The 24,396-nt window shown below is 31.4% G+C and overlaps 3 protein-coding genes across 3 annotated transcripts; all 3 read left to right on the top strand.

Annotated features, from left to right (window-relative positions):
- The first annotated feature begins 1,415 nt into the window (after window positions 1-1,415).
- On the top strand, window positions 1,416-5,783 carry LOC134723287 (beta-1,3-galactosyltransferase brn-like). Its single transcript, XM_063586907.1, has 2 exons — window positions 1,416-1,529; window positions 4,533-5,783. Exon 2 carries the CDS (start codon window positions 4,601-4,603, stop codon window positions 5,732-5,734), a length of 1,134 nt encoding a protein of 377 aa, XP_063442977.1. The 5' UTR covers window positions 1,416-1,529; window positions 4,533-4,600; the 3' UTR covers window positions 5,735-5,783.
- A 3,171-nt stretch (window positions 5,784-8,954) lies between these two features.
- LOC134722460 (uncharacterized) lies at window positions 8,955-10,839 on the top strand. Its single transcript, XM_063586081.1, has 2 exons — window positions 8,955-9,480; window positions 9,971-10,839. Exons 1-2 carry the CDS (start codon window positions 8,955-8,957, stop codon window positions 10,837-10,839), a joined length of 1,395 nt encoding a protein of 464 aa, XP_063442151.1.
- Window positions 10,840-15,384: 4,545 nt separating this feature from the next.
- On the top strand, window positions 15,385-16,958 carry LOC134721013 (beta-1,3-galactosyltransferase 1-like). Its single transcript, XM_063583664.1, has one exon. The coding sequence runs from the start codon at window positions 15,479-15,481 to the stop codon at window positions 16,640-16,642; it is 1,164 nt and encodes a 387-aa protein (XP_063439734.1). The 5' UTR covers window positions 15,385-15,478; the 3' UTR covers window positions 16,643-16,958.
- Window positions 16,959-24,396: the final 7,438 nt, after the last annotated feature.

Raw genomic sequence — 24,396 nt, 5'->3', positions numbered from 1 at the left:
AACAACTGTTGTGCATTCATTTTGTAATGTGTTATAATTATTGAATAGTCAATAGGAGGACCCATATGATATTTTAGATGTTTTCACGTCTTCTTGTAAATTGGAGCTCGAATTACTGTATAGAGACATAGAAGAACATATACAAAATTATTGAATAAGGCAAGAATTACATCTTATAAATACTTCGTAAAACAATTGTTTTTTGTTTGTTAGACCTTGTTTTTTACTACTTTTACTCAGTATATAGATTTGTTTACCATCTCCTTTATTGGGGTCAATTAGTTTTTAATTAAATCAAAGAGCATTGAGAATCCATAACTCTAAACGGTTTTTCCAAATTCAACTAAGGTAATCTCTCACTGGGTTTGAAAATGTTTGAGCCACCATATAAAACTCATAATCTATATAATAATACATGTCCGGTCTTCTTTTAAATATATCCACACCAATAGCTTAAGACATTTTTTATCCGGCTGTATTTCCTAACTAGTTGTGTATATGCGAGAAAAAGGCAATCCATCCAAATCGTTTATACTTTGTTTGAAAGCTTATTCCCTCTGTTTAAATTTTTGAGTGTGTAACCTGTTTTATCTCAATTGATTTATGACCTTTGAACTCAGGTATGCTTCTGTTGCCTTTATTTGAATTTCATAAGATGCATATGTGTACTGCAATTTTTAATTAATTTTGTCTAAAAAGTACAAAAACAATTCAGTTAACAATGCATAGATATTTTGTAAAACTTGAACAATTGATTTGGTAAAAATAGTGTTTTGAAATGATAAAGTATAATCATGATAATTATGTGCTTGATGTGTTTTGGTTTTTGATGTTGTCATTTGATAAGGGACTCTCCGTTTTGTGTTTCCACGGTATTTTTATCATTTAACTTTTTATAATAGGGTTACCGAATTCGTATAGATAAGGAAGGTTATAGTGTCGCTTACGTAAAATGTTTTTTTTTTGGCTAATTCAAAATGTACCATTCATAGAAAAGATATATATTTTTCACTGTTTTTTTTTAATTATTAGCCCGAGGACGAAATATGTAAAGAAGATAATCTATTTGTTTTTTTACAACAACCTTTATCACCTTTAAAAAAAGGTTGGCAAGTATTTATACCCAAGGTATACACATATCAATAAATCCGAAATTTCAAATACACATTAAAAATTAAGATTAAAATATTCTACCTAAGTAGCATATGAAATTTTGTTTTTATTATATATTTGAATTGATCAGGTATGGAGACATTTACATATCTTTGGTAACCAAAATCAAAATATGTTACCCTATGACTACTGATGTTTAAGTTCAGTCAAATAGAAAGTTTCTCAACCACACCTATACCGACTGTAGGTGTATGTAATTATTGACAAACATAAACTGCACGGTTAGGTGATTTTCAAATTCACGTCGATCGTTAGACTTAAAGTGATTTGGACCTTGACATTTATATCATATTTCTGGATTTCTCTGAGTTAACGAGGCGATTTCTCAATGATGGACGAATTATTTGAATATACAGGTTTGTTAATAACTACATTATTAGATGTTGTACCACAATTATGTCAAATTTATACATATGTGTGCTGTATTCAAATTATGAAACTCGTGTTTCCATTTTGAAACAGTGTTTGTTAATCAAGACTCGGAGTTTAAAAAGTCTCTTACAGGTTATTTGTTTACAAGACTACTAGTAACTTTAACTCATGTCTAAATATTAAAAGCTAAACTGAATTCTAAATTCCAAAGGTAAAATTGAAACCAAAGCTTCCACGTCATAATAATATACATATTGCTATCGTATCCAGCACTACATCAACATACTAACTACATAGCGTTACAGGTGATTAATTTGTGTGAACACCCGGAAATGACATTGAAAGGTCTGTATAATAGAGATATATTTATTCTAGTAGAACAATTTATGGATAAAAAAGATAAAAGATAATCGAAGACTTTATTGTTAATCCATATGACCTTGTTTGGCGGGGCGCATTGTGTATGATTTAACCTTATTTGTAAATGTACATTGATGCATATTATTCGTACTCGAAACATTTTACAATAAATAATATCAGTCTGCACTTAGTTTACCCCAAAATAGGTAAAAGATGATACCCCTACCCCAGCTTACAGATTTCATCTTATTTTGATTTTACACCATTACGTAAGAGTGATCAATAACCAAATATATTATGTTTCAAATCAAAACTGAAGTAAACATGGTAAATCAGGAGTAATTATTAGATTGCCAACTCAATACTATTTAATCTGACTTAAAGGAATAGTATAAGTACCAAATCATGAAAAAAAATAACAAAGTTGATTCATTTCATCTTGCATTCCTTTAAGACTTTTCAGATTATGTAAGCAGTATTACACGATTCTGTAGATGGCATATAACTAATATTCTAAAACAAAATGATGATTCATGCACTAGAATATGTCTCTAAGTTGGCAGTTTGTCCTTTTTTCGTGTATCATTGAGTAAAAATATTTCTCTTGAATAATCAATTTAACTTTTTGTGCTTTTCAGAAAATTTAAACAATTCACGACATTTGCATAATTATGATTTGTTATTCAATCTATCTGACATATACGCATACTGACATACTTTAACTCGGAAAGTTCTCTTATCAATGTAAAGAAATGTTTACTTAATTTCAGCTTAATATGAGGTCTTCTTAAATAACTAAGAACCTCTCAACCACTTACTGGTCCCCAAAAAGCTCATACTGGTTTCATGTTACTACAGAACTACAATTTAAACTTGAAGAAAACTAGTTTAGCTGTATCGAAAAATATATGCTCTTCATTAATTCTTTATAAGATGTATCGGTAACTAAAATACGTTGTGTCTGAAATGCAAGTGGTTGCACATATGTCAGATCCTTTGAAAGATTAAAGCGATTATTTTATGATAAAAAATGTATTGCAAGTTACATTAAAATGAAAAGTTCCTATTCTTGGTAAATTTTGACATATATTTTATCCGGAGATTTATAACTCTATTATTTTGTTTATTCGTATTTGTTATTTATACATTATTTATCATTAATACATTATTTATCATTAATACATTATCTATCATTAATACATTATTATTATCAATACATTATTTTTCTTTTTCATTTCTACTACAACTCTAAATACGAAATTCATAAAAAATAGTACCCTTTAATATTTCATTGTCAACTATCAGATAGATATTAGGAGTGAAAAAAAATAACAGGTTACAGTATCATTTTCGAAATTTAGTTTGTGGATTTTGTAAAGTAGTTTTTGTTGTTGAAGTTTATCAATACAGTTGATATCCGATGGCTTAATAGCGTCTTGGGTTTTATTGTCAATCCCTACTGCTTTTCATTGTTTAGATGTTTTACTGCTGCATTTACATCTGTTTTAATTATATCTCCTATCTTGATATTCAAAAGTTGTCTTCATACTTTGCAAGGTGGTCTGTGTGAGGGGATCTATTCAGTTCTTCAAATTGTTCTTTCCATCGTTTATTGTTTTTCAATTTTTGTAATTACATTGTCATTTGTATCTTTTACTGGATCGGATTTTCTAACGGTAAATTTTCTAGTACAGATTTTATATCTCCTTTGCTACAGGCAATGTTTGATTCTTGTGCTAGCTGTTATCTTTCTCTTTATGAAGATCTTATGTTTGCCTTTTTTTTTGTCGTTAATATTTTTGTTCTCTTCAAAAGGTTTCTTACAGCTCAGAATCTGTATTGAAGTTATATTTGAAATTCTTCTCTTATGTTTATAAGTTTTAAAAGCATCCCAACATCGAATGTTCTTTTTTTGACATAAGTCGTTAGTTGAGATGGTTCATAAGTGTTTCTCGTTTTTTTTTTATAAAGACGACTGTTGGTTTTGCCCTTATCAATTGTAAGGTCCTTTATAGATAGCTTACTATTCGGTGTTAGCCAATGCTCCGTGTTGAAGGCCGTACTTTGACCTATAATTGTTTACTTTTCCAAATTATGCCTTGGATGAAGAGTTGTCTAATTTGCAATCAAACTACATCTTTTTATATCTAATAACGACTTTTATCACAGTAGATGTAGGTTTGTTAAATTAAGTCTTAAATGATATAAGCTTTTATTGTTTATACATTATCAATATAAGAATAAGGAGATGTGATATAATTATCAATGAGTCAATTTAAGTTCACAATAAGTAGATGTTAGCAATTATACGCAAACGTATACCTTTCAACAATGAAAAAAACCCATACTGATATTGAGAAATAATGGCACATTAATAACAAGACAGTTTACAAAAGGTAAGTATGACATACTTGATCAAACGACAACCACTGAGCTACAGGGTTCTGACACGGGACAGGCACATACAGAATGTGGTAGAGTTAAACATGTTTATGACCTGTAAAAACCGTTCACTCATTAGAGACAGTGGTGTTTCAACAAACATAAGAACAATTCTTTGACAAATCCGGAAATTTTGTCATATTCAGTCGGGCAAATATTTATAACAGTGTCATTATATATTCCAGGTGCCAACTCGTTGGATTGTATTAGTGATTAGTTAAACGACGCCTAATTGGGAAACCTGCTCGAAAACATGTGGAAGAACTTTCGTATACTTTTAAAGGCGCTATTTATGACTGTACCTATACTTTTTCTCATCTTCATACTTGCGAACCTCGTTCTTAATTTTGGTCAACAATCAAAACCTGAAACATCAATAGACAAAAAAACTAATGCGAGAGTGTACACTGCTAATAGTACTGTTGATTCAATGGTTTATCAGGTAGTGTCACTAAATTATACTGAGTCAGTTGTAAAAAACAATACTATGAAAGTTCTATCAAAAAACAATTCTGCCAAACTTCATGTTAAAAACAATACTACAACAGTTGTAGCTACAAACAATACCACAAACAGTACTCAAATTTACGAATATTTATTTTCTTACCTTCATGTTCCAGTTCAAGTGTGTTCATCAAATGGTAATACATCTGATCCCTTCTTGTTATTTGTGGTCAAATCTGATGTTTACAACATGGCCAACCGAATGGCTATACGAAATACTTGGGGAGCTTTTTCAAATCCAGGCATAAAACTGGTTTTTCTCCTTGGATATTTACCAGTGATGAAACCATTTATACAGAAAGAAAGTAACATGTATAAAGACATTATTCAACTGAATTTTATAGACAATTACCATAATAATACTATAAAAACAATAATGGGATTTAAATGGGTTGCCTCCCATTGCAGCGGTGCAAAGTATATCTTCTTTGTAGATGACGACTACATTGTCAATACCAAATACATTTGGGATCATTTGCAAAGTTTGTATGTTGCTGAAAAGCGCAGTTTGTTCTTGGGATTCGTCTGGAAAGGTGCAAGACCTAAAAGGAATACTAAATCAAAATGGTACATCTCACGAGATGATTTTAAGGATAATGTTTGGCCACCATACGCCAGTGGTGGTTCCTTAGTACTGACCGTTGATATCATTAATAAACTAATGACTCAGTTCAAAGTTATAAAGCCAATGTTTATAGATGACGTATACCTGGGTATTGCATGTAGAAATTTAAACATTTCTCTAATTCATGAATCAAGATTTAGTGTACGTTATCGACCAGATAAAATGGACCATTTATTTTCATCACATGGATTCAGATCTCCAATGAAATTAGTTGAAGATTGGAAAAAGTTCCAAATTAAATATGATATGTTAATATAGTGTCAACTATCTGTTTGGATGCTGACTTTAATAAAATGTTATGTAAAATATTTGCACATTATATTGATGTTTTTAACCTATATAGTATGCCACTGCTGGATCAGTTTTTATTCCCAGAGGGTATCACAAGCCCAGTAGTCAGCACTTTGAAACATCATTGATATGGCCGCATTCGTGTTCATCCTCAATCTTTACATATGTTATGTAATATCAGCAACTACCACTTACATTTTAATATTAAGAATGAACACAAATGCGGCCACTTTCATTTCAGACGGAAACCGTCTTAAATTTGACTAAAATGCTAGAATTGTTAAGATTTCAGTAATTTAGCATGACTTAATGATGCTAGCACCCGATATATGTGCATTGTATTGTCAAAAACAGGCTATATTTATGTAGCAGAAGCATTCTACTTCCAATAAATAACTAAACGTTTACATTTTAACAATTTTGTAAAACTACTATATTTTGGGGCCAAAAAGGGGTCTTACTGGACCTACTCCTTTATAATTATCCTTTATATCTGCAATTTTGTCTTAACAATATGTTTTGGTGAAAAAAATGAAATAGTTAGTAACATTTAAAACCTTTTATTGGTAAGTTTTCCTTGGGAGGACATGAATGCGTGACGTTCTAGACTGCTACTTGCCCATTGTTGTCGAGTATGAAGGGCTGTCCATGATATACAAAAATATAAAACAGTGTGTTGAACAGAGAAAATGAGCGTATTGCCGATAATTTATTGAACCTGGAGATTTAATCATTTTTCATCTCATTGCAATTTCTGGTTTCGGCATACTGATTATCGAATGAGAAAAGTATTTCAATTTTAAAGACAAATCACAATATAAATCAATATTAGCATTCAACATGCTGTAAAGTCTGTATGCTTTGATTTAATTTTTCATACCTTCATTATTTTATTTTCTGTGTTTCTTATATATATATATATATTGCCCCTTCCGTGTTCCTTAAACTATTCTTTTTCTTGTTATAAGTGGGCTTATAAAATTTGTCGCAGTAAAATATATATCATAGGAAAATAAACTCATCAGAAATACCAGGATTTTTTTTGTATACTAGTATACGCCAGACGCACGTTTCGTCTACAAAAGACTCATCAGAAAGAATTGTTCTAACACCAATTTATGTGTCTTAATATGGTCTTAACTTTACGGTATATTTACTGATTCTTTAAATTGTATGTAAAACACCTTATTGTTAATAGTTATCAATGGTACCAGGATTATAATTGAGTACGCCAGACGCGCGTATCGTCTACATAAGACTCATCAGTTACGCTCATATCAAAATATTTATAAAGCCAAACAAGTACAAAGTTTTTAAGAGCATTGAGGATCATTGTTAACACTGTAGATTGCAACATAGGAAAGTAAATACTGTGAAAGTACTTTAATTCGTGGGTATCAATTTTCGTGGTTTGAGCAATGTTTACATGTTCGTGGGTTTTTAAATTCGTGGATTTTAGTTTTCTAAAATAAAAAAATGAAAATTTAAGCATTTAGAAACGAAGGTTACACATAGTCTGGATTGAAGGAAATTGTAAAGTGAACATTGACCCGTGTAAATCGTAGTAATAACACCGATTAAGCCATGATGAAGTGATCAACAGAGTAAAGACCATCAAAGGTGTTAATTAGGCCATAAACATGCCACCTTTGGAAAACAGTAACATTAACAAATGCTTAAAACGTATCTTGAATTGTCAAATAATTATTATCAAGCCCAGCATGAAATTAATATTTCCCATAATTACGAGAACTATGAGGATATAAAATGAACACTTTATCATACTAGCATATCAAAATCGGAAATCTGACTTTCATCGATCAAAATTATTTTTTATGAGGTTTCAAATATCAAAAGTTGTACAGTTTAGGTTGTTAAAGATTAAATGGGTATAATCCTGCATGCAGTTGTAGTTCTGAGACTGCTATTAAAGAATTATCAGATTTGGCGTTATTCAATATATTCTCTAGATCATATCAGTAGTCAAACCTACCGATGGGGATCTTTCTATGTCGTGATTTGGATAATGGTTGTATTATTTCGTTGGACACTCAAATTCGTGGATAAAGTCATCCACGAAACCACGAAAATTGGTACCCCACGAATAAAAGTACTTTCACAGTATTTGTTTCTGGTATTTTTCATCCAGGATAGTATTTTGTTCTGTATTTGTTACGTATTCATTCGTGGTAGTACTCAAATTGTTTAACCACTATGTAGTTATTCTGGAGATATGCCGTTGGACACTGATTTTTTTGTAAATGTGACACTCTGAAGAATTCAATTAACTCGAACATGTTTAATTATTTTTTACTTATAGGTTAGACCATACTTGCTCATGTTTTATGAACATTTAAAGCCCAAGGCGAAGCCGAGGGCTTTAAATGTTCATAAAACATGAGCAAGTATTGTCTGACCAATTTAGAACATATTCACCTCTCCAAGTAATACAATTAGACTTCTTCTATCAATATAAGTTTAATGTCATTAGTGTAAAAGCTTTAGGCAAGTCACTGATTTACAAAATGAATTAATGTATTTACAAGATGAATTAATGTAGCATTTTGTTGTGAAAATATAAAAAAAATGTATGAACATTTTAGAATATTAACTTTGCAATTTATTTTGACATTCTCTCAAAAGAGTAAAAATTGTCCTTTCAAAAGTGCATATAAGAATGAAAAAAAGTTTACTACACTGATACCTAGCTGGTAATTGACGATGCAATCAATCAAATAACTAAAAATAATTATAGTACATTACAAAGTATTGAAATGATTAAAATCAATCATTTTAATCAAACTATAGTCATTCAAATGATTTAAAACAATCATAGTAATCAAGCTATGATTTAAATGATTAAAATCAATCATTGTTATCAAGCTATCCTTTCTTTGCAATCATCTAAATGATTAAAAACAATCATAGTAATCAAGCAATGATTAAAATCAATCATCGTAATCAAGCTAGCCTTTCTTTGCAATCATCTTAATGATTTATCAAAAGCATTATGTTATAGCTATGGTCAAGAATTGAGTGAACAATATTTATATAATCCAACTAAACAATTCTAGTAAAATAAAGAGAACAAAAATGGTGGTTAGTTGTAATCACAAAAATGTTTGTGTGTTTAAACACAGTTTGATATGCGAGTTGTAAACAAGTAAAAGTGGCTGAGTTAGAAAGTATGGATTTGCCTGATTTTCAAATAATTTCAAAACACGATACCGAATGGGAACTAGAAGATTTGGATTTAATTCAAACTCAACAGTTGGTTTTTAGTGACAATAACAATAGATTTTCAAATCCAGTTTCAACCACAGAGTTTGAAAAGCGCATAAGTGACAGAATACCAGCAAAAACTAAAAGTTCTACAAACTGGAGTGTAAATGTTTGGCAAACATGGGCTGAAAATAGAAACTGTAATCCTATAACTGCTACTGAACACTATACATGTGTTCCGGTTGAGATACAATCTGCAGATTTACCGCAGATTGACTTTTGGATGTCTAGGTTTATAATGGAATGCAGGCGCGAGGATGGGTCGCCATATCCACCTAATACACTCATGAACTTGACAAATGGACTACAGCGTTACCTAAGAGAGAATGGTCGTCCTGAAATATTTTTTTTGCCAAAAAATACCTCCACGTTTTCGACGTTTCAGAAGGCATTAGATGCAAGAATGAAAGAATTAACACATGATGGTATTGGTAAGTCAATTTAAAAAAAATGTATTATAAATGAAAAAGATAAAGACAAATTCTACGCTATGACATCAAAAATCAATAATGTCGCCAAACTTCCAGTGAGAAGTATTACAAGCACATTCAAGATGCGATCCAATTTTTAAAACAAAATTGAGAGAAAAAGCAGTGACATACTATCTTGTTGAGAGTGCATGCTTGTTTTATTCATATATCGTAATTATAGTTTTTCAAAAACATTTACTCTTATAGGTATGAGAAGATGTGGTTTGAGGGACAATGAGACAACTCTTTATCTAAGTAACAATGTACACTTGATGTTTGCCGAATTTATATATTTAATGATGATTTCTATTTTTCTTAAAATTTTCAAAACTGTATTTGTTTGATATCCCATTGGTATTTGGGGAAACCTTAATACACCCCCCTTTTCACAAAAGGATTTCAAATCAAGTTTTCTTTATTTTTCTGATATCTTTTTTTTAATTTTTGGTAGGAATTCATAAGAAGAGGGCAGACCCCGTATCTATTGATGATGAAAAGATCTTATGGGAGAAAGGAATTTTTAGCATGACGACATCTGAGGGTCTAAGTTTTGCAGTGTTTTATTACAATTGTAAACTGTTCGGTTTCCGAGGAATGGATGAGCACAGAGATTTAGATGTCTCACAGTACAAAATTCTTATTGATTATACGCAAAACAAACGCTGTTTGAAATTTTTCGGGAGGGTATCCAAAAATGTGCAAGGGGGAATCAACCACCGCAAAATTGAACCAAAGCAAATAACCCACTGGGAAGATACTTCAAACCCAAGAGACATTGTTAAACTGTTTAGCACATATTTGAAATATGTTCCGAGTGAAGGGCCATTTTACAGAAGGCCAATCGGGAAAATGAGTTTGAAAAACGAGGGAACTAAATTTTCTGCCCAAGTCATTGGCGTCAATAAACTGTCTACATACATTAAACTTATGTTTGATAAAGCAGGAATAGACTGTTCAAACCGCAATATTTCAAACCATTCAGGAAAGGTTTCGTGTGTGACAACCCTATACAATAGTGGTTTTGATGATTCGGCCGTAAAATCACGCAGTGGTCATCGTAGTAACGCAGTAGAGACATACAAAAGACAGAGCACAGAAATGAGCAGAAATATAAGTAACGCATTACAACCCCCTCGCCCAACTGTATCTGATGACAAGGAAAATATACCGACAATTAGCAATGTATCTTGTTCGCGCCCGACGGACCAAAAAGTGCAGTCCAACAATGATGAAAACGAATTGATCATTCATGTACCCAAGAGCGTAAAGCGTTTGAAAGTTGTCTCTTTCGATGGCAAGGTTATGTCATTTGACATGTAAAATACAATTAACTTTCAAATTGTTACCTTTAATCTTTTAAAACTATGTGTTTGTGAGACTCATGTTCTTTATTGGAAATCCTCAATAAATAGATGATTGAAGTTATACTATTATTATGATTGTATATTTAAAACTTATAGATTTACTCATTGAAGATTCCTTCAATTTCTTATGATTTCAAGCATCTCCACTAATCTTTTCGGTGAAAAATTCAAATTTTCATAGAGTGTCAAATTAAAATTTTAATGAAATAAATGATTTCAGGTTGTAAATGAAAAGTACTTGTATCCATTTAAATGAAAAATGGAAGCGTATATAGAGAAATAATTATTGTTTCTGTTGGTAAATTTTAATTGTTTGAATGGCTTAAGGGTGAAATAATTGCATGGACATACTTTTTTTAAAGTAGAACCAGAATTTGACCTGCTTGTTTGTAATTACCTATTGATCCTTAAAAAGTATTCACATTTAGCAGATACTTGTGTACAATACAAAGTTAATTGTGCGTGACGAAATATAGAACATGGTTTGACCATGTACTATGAAAATTAGTGTCTCAAATCGACACTTTTGATTGGACGAGGAGAGGTGAGTATGTTCTAACGATAATGATTAAATAATTAGCACATACTTACAACTTCTCGTCCAATCAAATTGCTTGAATTTGCCTTCTAATTTTCATAGTACATACTTTGTCCGTGTACTAAGTAACTACGCATGAATGAACACAAGGGTAAGATTTCATTGTATTGTAATCAAGATATTAGAACAAAAATTGCTACTGGCTATTTTGAAATATTAAATTCTGTGTTCCAAATTAACTAAATAGTTTGTAATTAGTTTTCAAACAGATTTTTAACATCCTATTAATCATTTTTTTTTTATCTAAATTTTGTTTTGACAATTAAAAAAGTTTCTTTCATTAAAATAAAGAGTAATAATTATGGTGCTTTATACCTTGATTAAAGTACAACTCAATCTAAAATTTGTAATCCTTTATCTTCCATGCAATTAATTTGTACACAAAAAGAGTCAACCGTGAATCTTTTGAATGGAAATTATTAATAAAGCAATTTGATATATTTAGTCATAAATTGGTCGATAATTGGTTGCCTAATGTCTAGTGACAAATATTTCATGCATATAAACTATTCACTAGACTACCTATGGGTACATACCAGGGGTAGATCCAGCCATTTTTAAAAGGTGTTTCATCCAAAGATGTGGAAGGGGGGTCCAACTGTTTGTACTCATTCAAACGCATTTTCAAGATAGTTTTAGGTTTTATGTGAAATTAAGAAATGTTTTCAAGAATGTAAAGCTGTCACTGCAATTTTAGAATTGTCTGCTCTTGGTCAATTCATTTTGTCATCTTTCCATGTAAATAAGTACATGTATAGTAAAACAACGCTTTATAACCAATAACCATACTTACAGCAGCTACCTTCTTTACATTCTAAAGTCAAGCGCCTTTTGAAATCCCATTTTTACAATGATATTATAGTGAGTAGATTTACAAAACTTTGTACATGAGCTACATCCAGTCAGCCAAAACATATCAATAGACTAATTACAGGATTACTCAAGTTGTAAATATGTGCTAAATTGGATATTGTATAGAAAGGTATATACTATGAAAATAAGAGCTTGGAGCAAAGCCCCGCGCTCTAATTTTCATAGTATATACCTTTCTATACAATAACCGAGACTTGTTTCCAGAATGACCATAGGATATCGAACATATTTTGAACACAATGATCTGTGGTTCTTAGTTTACCAATCAGTTGTATGAAAGTTCAAGATCTAATTACTCTGGTGTTACACCTTTGAAAAAAAGATGCCATTTTGCCACTTAAGAAACAACTGCTGATTGCAAATATATCTATCAAGAAGGGTTAAAATATAAACGCGTAATTAACAGGCCTCTATCCCTAACATGTATATGTTGTAAGTGCATGTGGTGCATATCATTATAATACACATGATGTATCATATAGGGCAAATACCATATAATACACATGATGTATCATATAGGGCAAATACCATATAATACACATGATGTATCATATAGGGCAAATACCATATAATACACCTTTTTCGGCGCATGAATTACAAAATCATGGTCTTGTACAACTAAAAGATTTATTCAAAAACTGTCACACATCATTAATAGTTACACATACACTGACTTTATCATAATGGACATTGCTTCCGATTTCGACATAGTTTTACATCAAAGCCCCATTTATAAGCTAAACCTCTATTGAATATTATTATTATTATACAGTATTTATAACAGAGCATTATGTAATATTAAAATTACCCTAAGCACTTTGTAATATATATCCATTCACATATATTAGTATTAACAATAAAATATGACAGGCCATGTTTAAAACAGACAAAATTTGCATTGATGAAACAATATAATATAATTTATACAAAATGGTCATGATAAAATTAAGGAGATATTGAATCCGTACCAATAAAAATAAGTTAAAACTTCATAAAATATTCGCTAAACAAAATTCCTAAATAATCAATAAATAAAAGTAAGTTAAAAATTCCAAAAAAATAATAGCTTAAAAGTTCAAAAATGACAATGATATAGAAATAATTTAAGAACTGTGAAAAGCAATGTCTATGAATACACGATGCAAGAATACGAACAGTCCTCACCAATGGCATTCCATATACTTCTGTTACCGTAACATATGGTGTAGGTCATGGTTAGATGAACATAAGCAGACAGACTTGAACACCTGATTGCATGCATCAAATATAATTTAAGGTTTTGCTTATAGTATCCAAGAAACAGGGAAACATAACAATAATCAATGAACCACGACAATCATGAAGTTAAAGTGAGATATACCCTTGCAAACAGACATGTACACACTGTAAACACCACCAAATATAGTTGACATAGTGCTTGAAACGTCTTTAAAGACGTTCTAACTACTGAAATTTGATTTTTAATAATACATTATGAAAATAGGGTCACGGACAAAATATACCTGTCAGACAGATGTTTACATCTACCAAGCTATCCATCACCAAATATAGTTCACTTATTATTTATAAAGCAGACCGAAAACTTACTACATAAGTAAGCCGCCTTCCAAAACCAATCCCAAGACCGAAAACACAAAAACGTAACATTTACTGATGAACTGTATTAAATAGTGTCAATATCAGATGAAACTATCCAGACTTTCAATTAAACCTTACAATCATACGATTCATAAAATATAGTTGATATATTTTTTTACAGTATCTGAGAAACGGAACTTACTATACAACTATAAAAAGTAAACTCACAAAAATACTTAACTCCACGGAAAATTCAAAAGGGGGAAAGTCGCTAATCAAATGGCAAACTCAACCTTAATTACTAATTCATGAAATTAGGTTGAGGTCAGTTAAACCATGTCTGACAGTAACAGAAGGTCAAGAACAATGGTCCAACTACGGAAAACAGAAACTATGCAATACAATGCATTTTTAAACAAGGTCTTTTACCTTCTGAAATATAAAAAGCTCCAGTGTTATATTTAACACTGCCATAAAATCTCGAATCTATAACGGGTCCAATACAGCTAATCTTGAATCTATAACGGGTCAATATAGCTATTATCAAATCTATAACGGGTCCAATACAGCTAATATTGAATCTATAACGGGTCCAAACCGCTAATCTCGAATCTATAACGTATCCAATACAGCTATTCTCGAATCTATAACGGGTCCAATACAGCTAATCCCGATTCTATAACGGTTCAATACAGAAACAGTCAGTTTATATTTGATATATTTACGTATATCAATCTTTCTAAAGTAAGTGTGACTTTGATATTAGACCAAGATTCTTGTTAATGATAGAAAAATAACTTAAGAAAAACGAACAGAAGCATAATTAGGGTAAATTCTAAATGTGAAAAAATCTAACAAACAGAACGAGTGAAATACAACTTTCATATTCCTGACTTGGCAGAGGTATTTTGGTGAGATGGGTGAAAACTTAGTTTTCTTAACCGGCCGTGTGTCTGACAGTTGTGTAGAGTTGCCTTTTGGACAATAGTGGTGAAAGTAAATAAAACTAAAATACTGAACTCCGAGGGAAACTCAACGAATGAATATTGATTGTCATATTCCTGACTAAGTACACGCATTTCCTTATGTTGAACATGGGGGATTAAAACTGGTTATATAGCTAGCTGAACCTCTCACAAATTACAATCGCATCAAATTCCTTATATTGATAACAATGTGTGAACAAAACAAACACACATGATAGGATACAATATAACAAATAGGGGTAAAGCAGTCAACATTGTGAAATAATCTTAATAACTATAAAAACAAATAAATATGTAATAAAGAAGTACAATCATGCATATAGACAAAATTACTCATTAGCAAAAATGAAAGACAAGAATACACAATTTACAATAGCACAATCCAATTACAAAAGCACATTTACAATTTACAAATTTACGATAGTGTTACCCAACTACAAAAGCACATTTACAATTTACAAAACCCAAATAAATAGTTCAATTTTATATTTCAGATGCCACACTTAATGATTTCATACGTAAATAGTTAGCAGTACTAAATTTGGATACCCGCTGGAAAAATGTGGAAGAAACTTCGTATACTCTCAATAACGATGTTTAAGACACTAACTGTACTCTTTATCGTCTGCTGTCTGGCAAACCTTTCTTCCAATTCTAGTCAGCAACCAACACTTGTGACATCAGAGAACAAGGAGCCTTATACAAGAGTGTTCACCGTTTCTCATATGGTGTCACCAAAAATTACGGATTCAGTAGTTAAAAACAATAAAACAACAGTTGTTTTTAAAAACAATACTTTAAAATTTATAGTTGAAAACAATACTACAAGAGTTTTTGATTTAGTTAAAAACAAAACTACAAAATTTCAAGTTATAAACATTACTACTACACATTTTTTGTTAAAAAATATAACTACAAAAATTCAAGTTAAATACAATACTGTAAAAGTTCCAGTTAAAACCAAAACAACAAAAGTTCCAGTTAAATACAATACTGTAAAAATTCCAGTTAAAATCAAAACAACAAAAGTTCCAGTTAAAACCAAAGCAACAAAAGTTCCAGTTAAAACCAAAACAACAAAAGTTCCAGTTAAACACAATACTGTAAAGAGTACTCAAATTTACGAGTATTCATTTCCATACCTTCATGTTCCTGTTCAAGTGTGTAAATCAAATGGTGCTAAATTTGATCCTTTCTTGTTATTTGTGGTAAAATCTGATGTTAACCATATCGCCCATCGAATAGCTATACGAAATACTTGGGGAAATACGTCTAACCAAGGAATAAAACTGGCTTTTCTCCTTGGGTATTCACCGTTGATGAAAGAATTTATACAAATGGAAAGTGACACATATAATGACATTATTCAACAGAACTTTCTAGACGATTACCACAATAGTACATTAAAAACAATAATGGGTTTTACATGGGTTGCTACCCATTGCAGTGGTGCAAAGTATATCTTTTTTGTAGATGATGACTATATTGTGAATACCAAATACATTTGGGATCATTTGCATAAATTGTTTATTGCTGGAAAGCGCAGTGTGTACTTGGGATATGTCTGGAAAGGTGCCAAACCTCATAGGAATGCTAATTCTAAATGGTTTATTTCAAAAGTTGACTTTAAGGATGATATTTTGCCACCATACGCCGGTGGTGGCTCGTTGGTATTGACCGTTGATATAATAAATAAACTGTTGAGTCAGTTCAAATTTATGTAGCAAATATTTATAGATGACTTATACCTGGGTATTGCATGTAAAAAGTTACACATTACTCTAATCCATGAACCAAGATTTAGTGTACGTTATCAACCAGACAAAATGAACCATTTATTTTCATCCCATGGATTCAGATCTCCAATGAAATTAGTTGAAGACTGGAAAAAGTTCTATATTAAATATGATATGGTACTATAGTGTCTACTATTTGTTTAGATGCCGACTTTAATAAATTGTAATGTAAAATCTTTGAACATGATAGTAATGTTTTATTCTATATATTTATTTTGTTGATAAAGTCAGTATCAAAAACCAATATGTCATTATCTTTTTTCTCTGCAATTTTGTCTTAACACTATTATTTGGTGAAGAACATGCAATAAAGTGGGAAATATACAAAACTCGGTTGTATGGTTGTATGGCATTATTTGCATGAAGTCTTTTATTCATAAATCAACGCAGATGACCAAGCATGCGCGAAGTTCATGTACTGTTAATTGACAGCATTGCCCAATATTGTCGAGATTCTGGGCCTGTCCATGACATAGAAAAAATACAAGGCAGCATGTTGAAGGGAAAATTGTTCGAATTGCCGATAATTTGTTTGATATAGCACTTGGTGTTTAATTCACTTTTCCTTAGCATAGTATACAAACTTCCATTCTCATCGCAATTTCTGTTTTCCGCATAACGAACGTCCAAAATTAAATACAGGTCAATTGCAAAGTTTGATAACATTATAAAATACTAGTAATATCAGTGCTCACCATGCTACAAAGTCTTTATCCATTTATTTTATACCTTCATCTTTTATTTCGTGGATGCCTTATATTATTAGTTACATGGTGTGTAAGTGAGATAATACACTATATACGGGGCCAGTAATTCCAAATGGGGTGAGACCGAAGCTCGAATCCCCATACGGAATTTACTGACTCATATATAATTTTATGTATATCGTAGTAGTTCACCACTAAGAATCGAAACGGGGAGATTTGGAAAATAAAGTTTAAAAGATCGAGTCTGTGATAATTGTATGGATATTTTAGAAGATGAAGCCCATATCATTTTATCGTGTCCTTTATATGACAATTTTAAACGAAAAAAAAATATTTGATAAAGCAACACACTTTTAAAGATGACTTTATGTGTTTGATGATAAACAGAAATTAGTGTTTTTATTTACAGATTATAATATGATTCGTAGCTGTGCCAAAGCCTGTAATATATATTAACTTTATTTCCTTCTTATCGAAGATTTGTCATGTATTAAACAATGTTTGTACAATAATAATATTTACATATTGATCAAGACATTAGAGTAATTGAATGATTTGAATGTCGAATATTGAATCGGTTGAATGTCACTTTAAAGGAAATGATAATACTTCTGAAGAAAAGTTAGTTAACTGTTATAAAAAAAACCGCTGCACATTCGTTGAACATGCGTAATACAACTTTTTGAAAAATAAATACTGTTATCATTATCCAGATCATATTCCGTATAACATGAAAAAAGTGTTGCTGTGAATGTGGACGACGTTAAATTGTCTAGATACACACTGAACACAATCGGATTAACACTTATTAAGTCCTCCCAAAGCTTCGCTCTTAAGTCTGGTAGACGATCGCACATACACATGACATACTCAATAATGTTATAGAAAAACTTTCCACATTTATTGCATAAGAGAGGCAACTCTTATTTTCGGATGATGGAACATAGGTCAACAATATATTTAGCTCCTTCTCTGAAGTTAGGATTAGTTTTAGCAATAACCCAAGCTCAATAGACGTAGAAATGTTATATACTGTAAGTAATGTTCTTCTATATATATGTTTTAAATGTTATGGTCTTATAATTCTGTACAGGATAGCTCTATATATTTTTTAAACTAAATGTAATCATGTTGTATTATATATTAAGGCGAAATGAGACTTAAATAAAAATATTGAATTCAATTCAATCGTTAAGAGTTTATCTTACCGACTTCCACGTGTTATTTATCGATAGACTAGCGGCCTATCAAACGGGGAGATTTGAAAAATAAAGTTTAAAAGATCGAGTCTGTGATAATTGTATGGATATTTTAGAAGATGAAGCCCATGTTATTTTATCGTGTCCTTTATATGACAATTTTAAAAGAACAAAATAGTTGACGAAGCACCACATGTTTAAAGGTGATTTTATGTGTTTGATGATAAACAAAAGTTAGTGTTTTTATTTACAGATTACAATATGATTCGTAGCTGTGCCAAAGCATGTAATATATATTAACTTTATTTCCTTCTTGTCGAAGATTTGTCATGTATTAAACAATGTTTTTACAATAATTATATTTTCATATTGATCAAAACATTAGAGTGATTGAATAATTTGAATGTCGCATATTAATTAGAGTGATTGAATCGGTTGAATGTTACTTTAAAGGAACTGATAATACTTCTGAAGAAAAGTTAACTGTTATAAAGAAAACTCTGCACATTTCTTTGAACATGTGTAATACAACTTTTTGAAAAATAAATACTGTTATTATTATCCAGATCATATTCCGTATAACATGACAAAAGAGTTGCTGTGAATGTGGATGACGTTAGATTGTCTAGATACACACTGAACACAATCGGATTAACACTGATTAAGTCCTCCCAAAGCTTCGCTCTTAAGTCTGGTAGACGATCGCACATACACATGACATACTCAATAGTGTTATAGAAAACTTTCCACATTTATTGCATAAGAGAGGCAACTCTTATTTTCGGATGACGGAACATAGGTCAACAATATATTTAGCTCCTTCTCTGAAGTTCGGATTAGTTTTAGCAATAACCCAAGCTCAATAGACGTAGAAATGTTATATACTGTAAGTAATGTTCTTCTATATATATGTTTCATAATAGATGGACTCTTTATATAATGTTTTAAATGTTATAGTCTTATAATTCTGTACAGAAAAACTCTTTATATTTTTTTTTAAACTAAATGTAATCATGTTGTATTATATATTATTGAGAAATTAGACCTAAATAAAAATATTGAATTAAATCGGAAAGAGTTTATCTTACCGACTACCACATGTTATGTATCTATAAACTAGCGGCCTATCAAGGTGCTCATGTCTTCGATGTTAAATTCAAGAACCTATTATACATATTTATCTTATACCTCGTATATATATGGACTAATGGGAATGCCATGATTGCCTATATGACTAACGTGGTGACTACGTATATTGGAAAAAAGGTGTCCTAAAAATTATGTGGTCAGTTAGACAGATACCCTATATGGTTAATTACCATATGGGGTTAGTAAGGAGTTACTTCCCTTTCAAACCAGTAATGAACAATTAAAATAAATTCATAAAACAAATTTAAATTAATAAGTTCTTATTTTTGGAATTTGTTTTGTGTAGACAAATGGTAGGTTCTTAATACTAAGTATCAAACACATAACCATTATGATAGGCTGATAGTCTAAATACCTCATACAAAAATAGTCAGCAAAATAAAGTTGTTACACGGTGTCTCGTGGACTAATATGATATAAATTAGGTCAGTAAATTTCATATCGGGTTTTGAGCTTCGATAACTGCCCATATGGAATTTACTGACCCCATATATATATATATATATATTGATTAGGTCACCGACACAACATGTAAGTAACAAATTATGTTGTTCCTTCAGTGTTTCTTAAACTATAGTTGTTCTTGTCATAACCGTGCTTGTCAAATTTGTTGCATATTAGAATATATCATTGGACTTGTCCTACAATATAAGATAAGAACACCAATTTAGATGTCTTTAGATAGTCACAACATGACAGTTTTGTTCCTATGCTACGGAAGTTAATTTGGGATTTTTTCTGTGCCAAGGGCAGTCAGATTGTTTTTGTCTGTGGTAAGGGCAGTCCATTTGTTTTTATCTATGGTAGGAACAGTCACTTTGTTTTTTTCTATGGTAGGGCCAGTCCATTTGTTTTTATCTATGGTAGAAAAAGACACTGGTTTTTTTCTATGGTAGGGGCAGTCCATTTGTTTTTATCTATGGTAGGAACAGTCACTTTGTTTTTGTCTATGGTAAGGGCAGTCAATTTGTTTCTGCATATGGTAGGGGCAGTCCATTTCTTTTTATATCTATGGTAAGGGCAGTCAATTTGTTTTTGTCTATGGTAAGGGCAGTCCATTTGTTTTTATCTAGTCTATGGTAAGGGCAGTCAATTTGTGTTTGTCTGTGGTAAGGGCAGTCCATTTGTTTTTATCTATGGTAAGGGCAGTCAATTTGTTTTTGTCTATGGTAGGGGCAGTCCATTTCTTTTGATATCTATGGTAAGGGCAGTCAATTTGTTTTTGTCCATGGTAGGGGCAGTCCATTTGTTTTTATTCATGGTAGGGACAGTCACTTTGTTTTTTTCTATTGTAGGGGCAGTCCATTTGAATTACAGATCGATTGATGATAATTTATTTAATGTACGATAAGAAATCCGCATCCTCAAAATGTCCATATATGATATAACAGAAACGAAGAGAAACACACATATAAGATTGTGTAGTAAAAGTCCAAGATGCGTTTGCATCACTGATGAACAAACATGCATGCCGAATCCCAAGTAAAATTCCAAACGGAAAGTCCCTCATCAAATTGCACAAATAAATTAATGTAAAGTGAAACGCATCAAACGAATGGAAAACAACTGTCCCATTCCTGACTTGGTACGTACAGCCATTCACTTGGCGCGTAGAAAATGATGGATTCGTTTAAATTATTTATAACTTCATAATTTTAGCCACTGGCAGGTTAAATGATATAGATTGAAAGTAAAGGATTTTTTTTTTTCGGTTTCCTAAACAAAATTTAACAATGTAATTGTTTAGTTGTTGTTTCGCAGCTTTTGTGAAAAAGGAACAAAAAACATTTAAAGACTGACACTTTACTTTGAAGCCCATTTTGTTGGCAAGTGCATACGTTCTGAAAAAGGTTTGGGCGTTTCTTTGTACGAAGTGAAAATTATTTAAACCTATATAAAATTCAACATGATTTGCTCGATAGATTTAAACGTATGGAATAGTTAATTTGCATCAAAAGAAGTAAGGTACCGTATCAAATACATGAGACCTAGCAACCGTTTCTATTCGCATGACATCTGCATGATCTGTTGTGGAGACATTGATTTAGATTAGATATAACACATAAATACTATTGAGTTAATTTACTACAATATTTTAAATAACATGTTTTAAATTTAAAAAAAAAAGTCAACGAACTGTATTAAATATATTTAAAAATTTAAAATAACCCATATATATCGTATAAGGTCACTAGCTCACTATGTAACTTACCGTCACTACGCATAGACTATATGTCATTGGCGGATCCAGAGTTAAAAAAGGGGGGTGGGGTTTGAAAAGCGTTTTTGGCCATTATTAAGTTAACTTTTTTTAACAAATTTTATGCTTTGATTTGTTCATCAGGCATATGGTTACTCAAAATATACTCTTTTTAAAAAATTAGTTTTATTATTTAAAAACAGATAAAATCAATAAAAGAACCAAATAACATTCTTACATCTACATTCTTCGTTGATCTGTCAAACTTGACCAATACTCAACGCTTTCGGCTTTCGTTTTCCTGGCCATTGAACATACAAAACTTTTCTAAAAAGGCTATTGCTGATAATTTTATCCTGCTGAAGAGGCTCTAGTATACTGACCGATCACTGCCCTTTTGTCAATTTCCGTGCTCCTATGAGTATTAATTAAAGCAAGTTAAGTTCTTTTTCACGGGTTCAACCGAACATAAAGTATTTCTTTTCTATACAACTAGGCTTAATAACACAACGCACAAATATACTATGGGATGTAGGTTTGCAGCATCCAGTCTTTTAATAATACATTCGGAACATAAGTAACATGTGAAAAAAAACTAAATTTAGAATGGCGGGTGTTACGCCAAAAACAGTCCTTATCACATGTTCTTCACTAGAAGTATGATCAACAGCCTGAACAATCTACAAAATATAATTACAAAAATTAGAAACAATTCACAACTACATGTAATTGAATGAAAAGAGAAAATTGATTAAATACTGTACAGTATACATGTGCATCTACTGAATTGTACAATTCTATAAGAATAATCTTAATATACGTGTGAAAGACAACCCCTATAGAACAACAATTGCGTTTGTTTCAAAACGAAAACAAAATAAAAGTCAAACAGACCTTAACAGCAATTGAATTAAACGTGTAGACTGATTGAATGCAAACCGTCGAATGAATTAATTCCCGCTTAGGTATGCACGGGTGAATCCACCCGTGCAAATTACTACGCATAACGGTAATCGTTAAGCCTTATAACGAAAAGAAAGTTATATCATGATGAAACCACGCTACTGGTGTTACTTTGGTGAAATCACGGACAAGCCACAGTCATCTAGTTAATTTTCAAACATAAAAATGATGTTATAAAGTGTTGTATATCATTTTAAAGCTTTAAAACTCGTCTTTCAGATTATTGCAATTTTATATATGTAACAGACCATTTTCATTAATTAAAATTCAATAAAAACCTTTAGTTTGCAATATGATTTCCTTGTCCCGCGTTACACTTTTAGTTTTCTGAAATTCTGAATACCGTAAAAAACATATAATTTGTTTTTACCAAACGATATAAAAATGTGTCTAGAACAACCAATTTATAAGTGGGCGATGACGTAATGTCGATTTCTCTCTCTCGAAAATACGGAAATATAAAAAAAAAAAAAGGGATCAAGATGATACAAATTATGTGTCCCATGCATAAAAGGTTGCCGTAAATTTTTTTTAATTTGTCCGAAAAAGGGAATTCCAGAGCAACCCCCATGTCGAAAGTAAATACTTCTTACACTAGTATTTTGTACAAAGATCACACTTTCGCCTCATGTAATAATCAGGAATGTTTAAAACAAATTCTTTTTATTCGAGTTGATTAGCAATGTCCGATATTTTGTCCCCTTCAAACCAAATTAAACGTACTAGGGTTACGTTTTCTGTTTTCTGTTTTTTCGTGATGTTTATCTAATACAGTGTCATTCGCTACATAAGAAAAAATTATAATGGATAAAAGTACAAAAAAATATCTCTATTTTGATATTAAATTCCCATAAATTAAATCTAATATATGAGATATCGGATAAAACTAAAATGTCCGATACAATGTCCCCACATACGATTTTGACGTTATTCAATAAAATATGCGTCTAACGTTCCGTCTAATTGTAATGATTGCGGGTTTCACAGACGATTTGGAATACGGCTATTTTATTTTGTTGCTTAATAAAAAAAACCCGTTAAAATTAATGTTTTATGTTGAAGCTCTACCGATTCAGAAAGAAGGGGTGAGAGAGATTTCCACGCGGAACTGAAGTGTTTTCCGGACTATAATAGTCGGATCCGCTATAATACAAATTAATAGAAAAAAAGAGGGGGATATGATCTTTATCGGAACTCCGGGATCGGTTGTTTTTAAGCACGGGATTTCGGGATTGATCCTTTCGGGACCTCGGGATTTCGTGTTTTAAGCCCGGGATTTCGGGATCAGGACCTCTCCTATCCCCCCTCGCTATGATAATTGTTCCCGCTAATTCCCTCGCATATATTTGTGCAGAACTGCCATGCTAGATATGCCGTAGTCCTCTCGCCTTGACATTCTGGAGTGCAAAAATGAATGCATTTGCAGTGCATAGTTTATCCATAAAAAACCCTGAGAAATCGATT

Source organism: Mytilus trossulus, chromosome 6 (genome assembly GCF_036588685.1).
Source record: "Mytilus trossulus isolate FHL-02 chromosome 6, PNRI_Mtr1.1.1.hap1, whole genome shotgun sequence".
NCBI lineage: Eukaryota > Metazoa > Mollusca > Bivalvia > Mytilida > Mytilidae > Mytilus > Mytilus trossulus.
Note: the sequence above shows the minus strand (reverse complement) of the source record. Positions and strands in the feature narration are given on the sequence as shown.

Excerpts from the sequence above, each read along its gene's own strand:
- LOC134723287 (XM_063586907.1), top strand. The coding sequence starts at position 4,601 with ATGTGGAAGAACTTTCGTATACTTTTAAAGGCGCTATTTATGACTGTA.
- LOC134722460 (XM_063586081.1), top strand. The coding sequence starts at position 8,955 with ATGGATTTGCCTGATTTTCAAATAATTTCAAAACACGATACCGAATGG. Across the intron at positions 9,481-9,970 it reads ATTAACACATGATGGTATTG|GAATTCATAAGAAGAGGGCA; the intron begins GTAAGTCAATTT and ends AATTTTTGGTAG.
- LOC134721013 (XM_063583664.1), top strand. The coding sequence starts at position 15,479 with ATGTGGAAGAAACTTCGTATACTCTCAATAACGATGTTTAAGACACTA.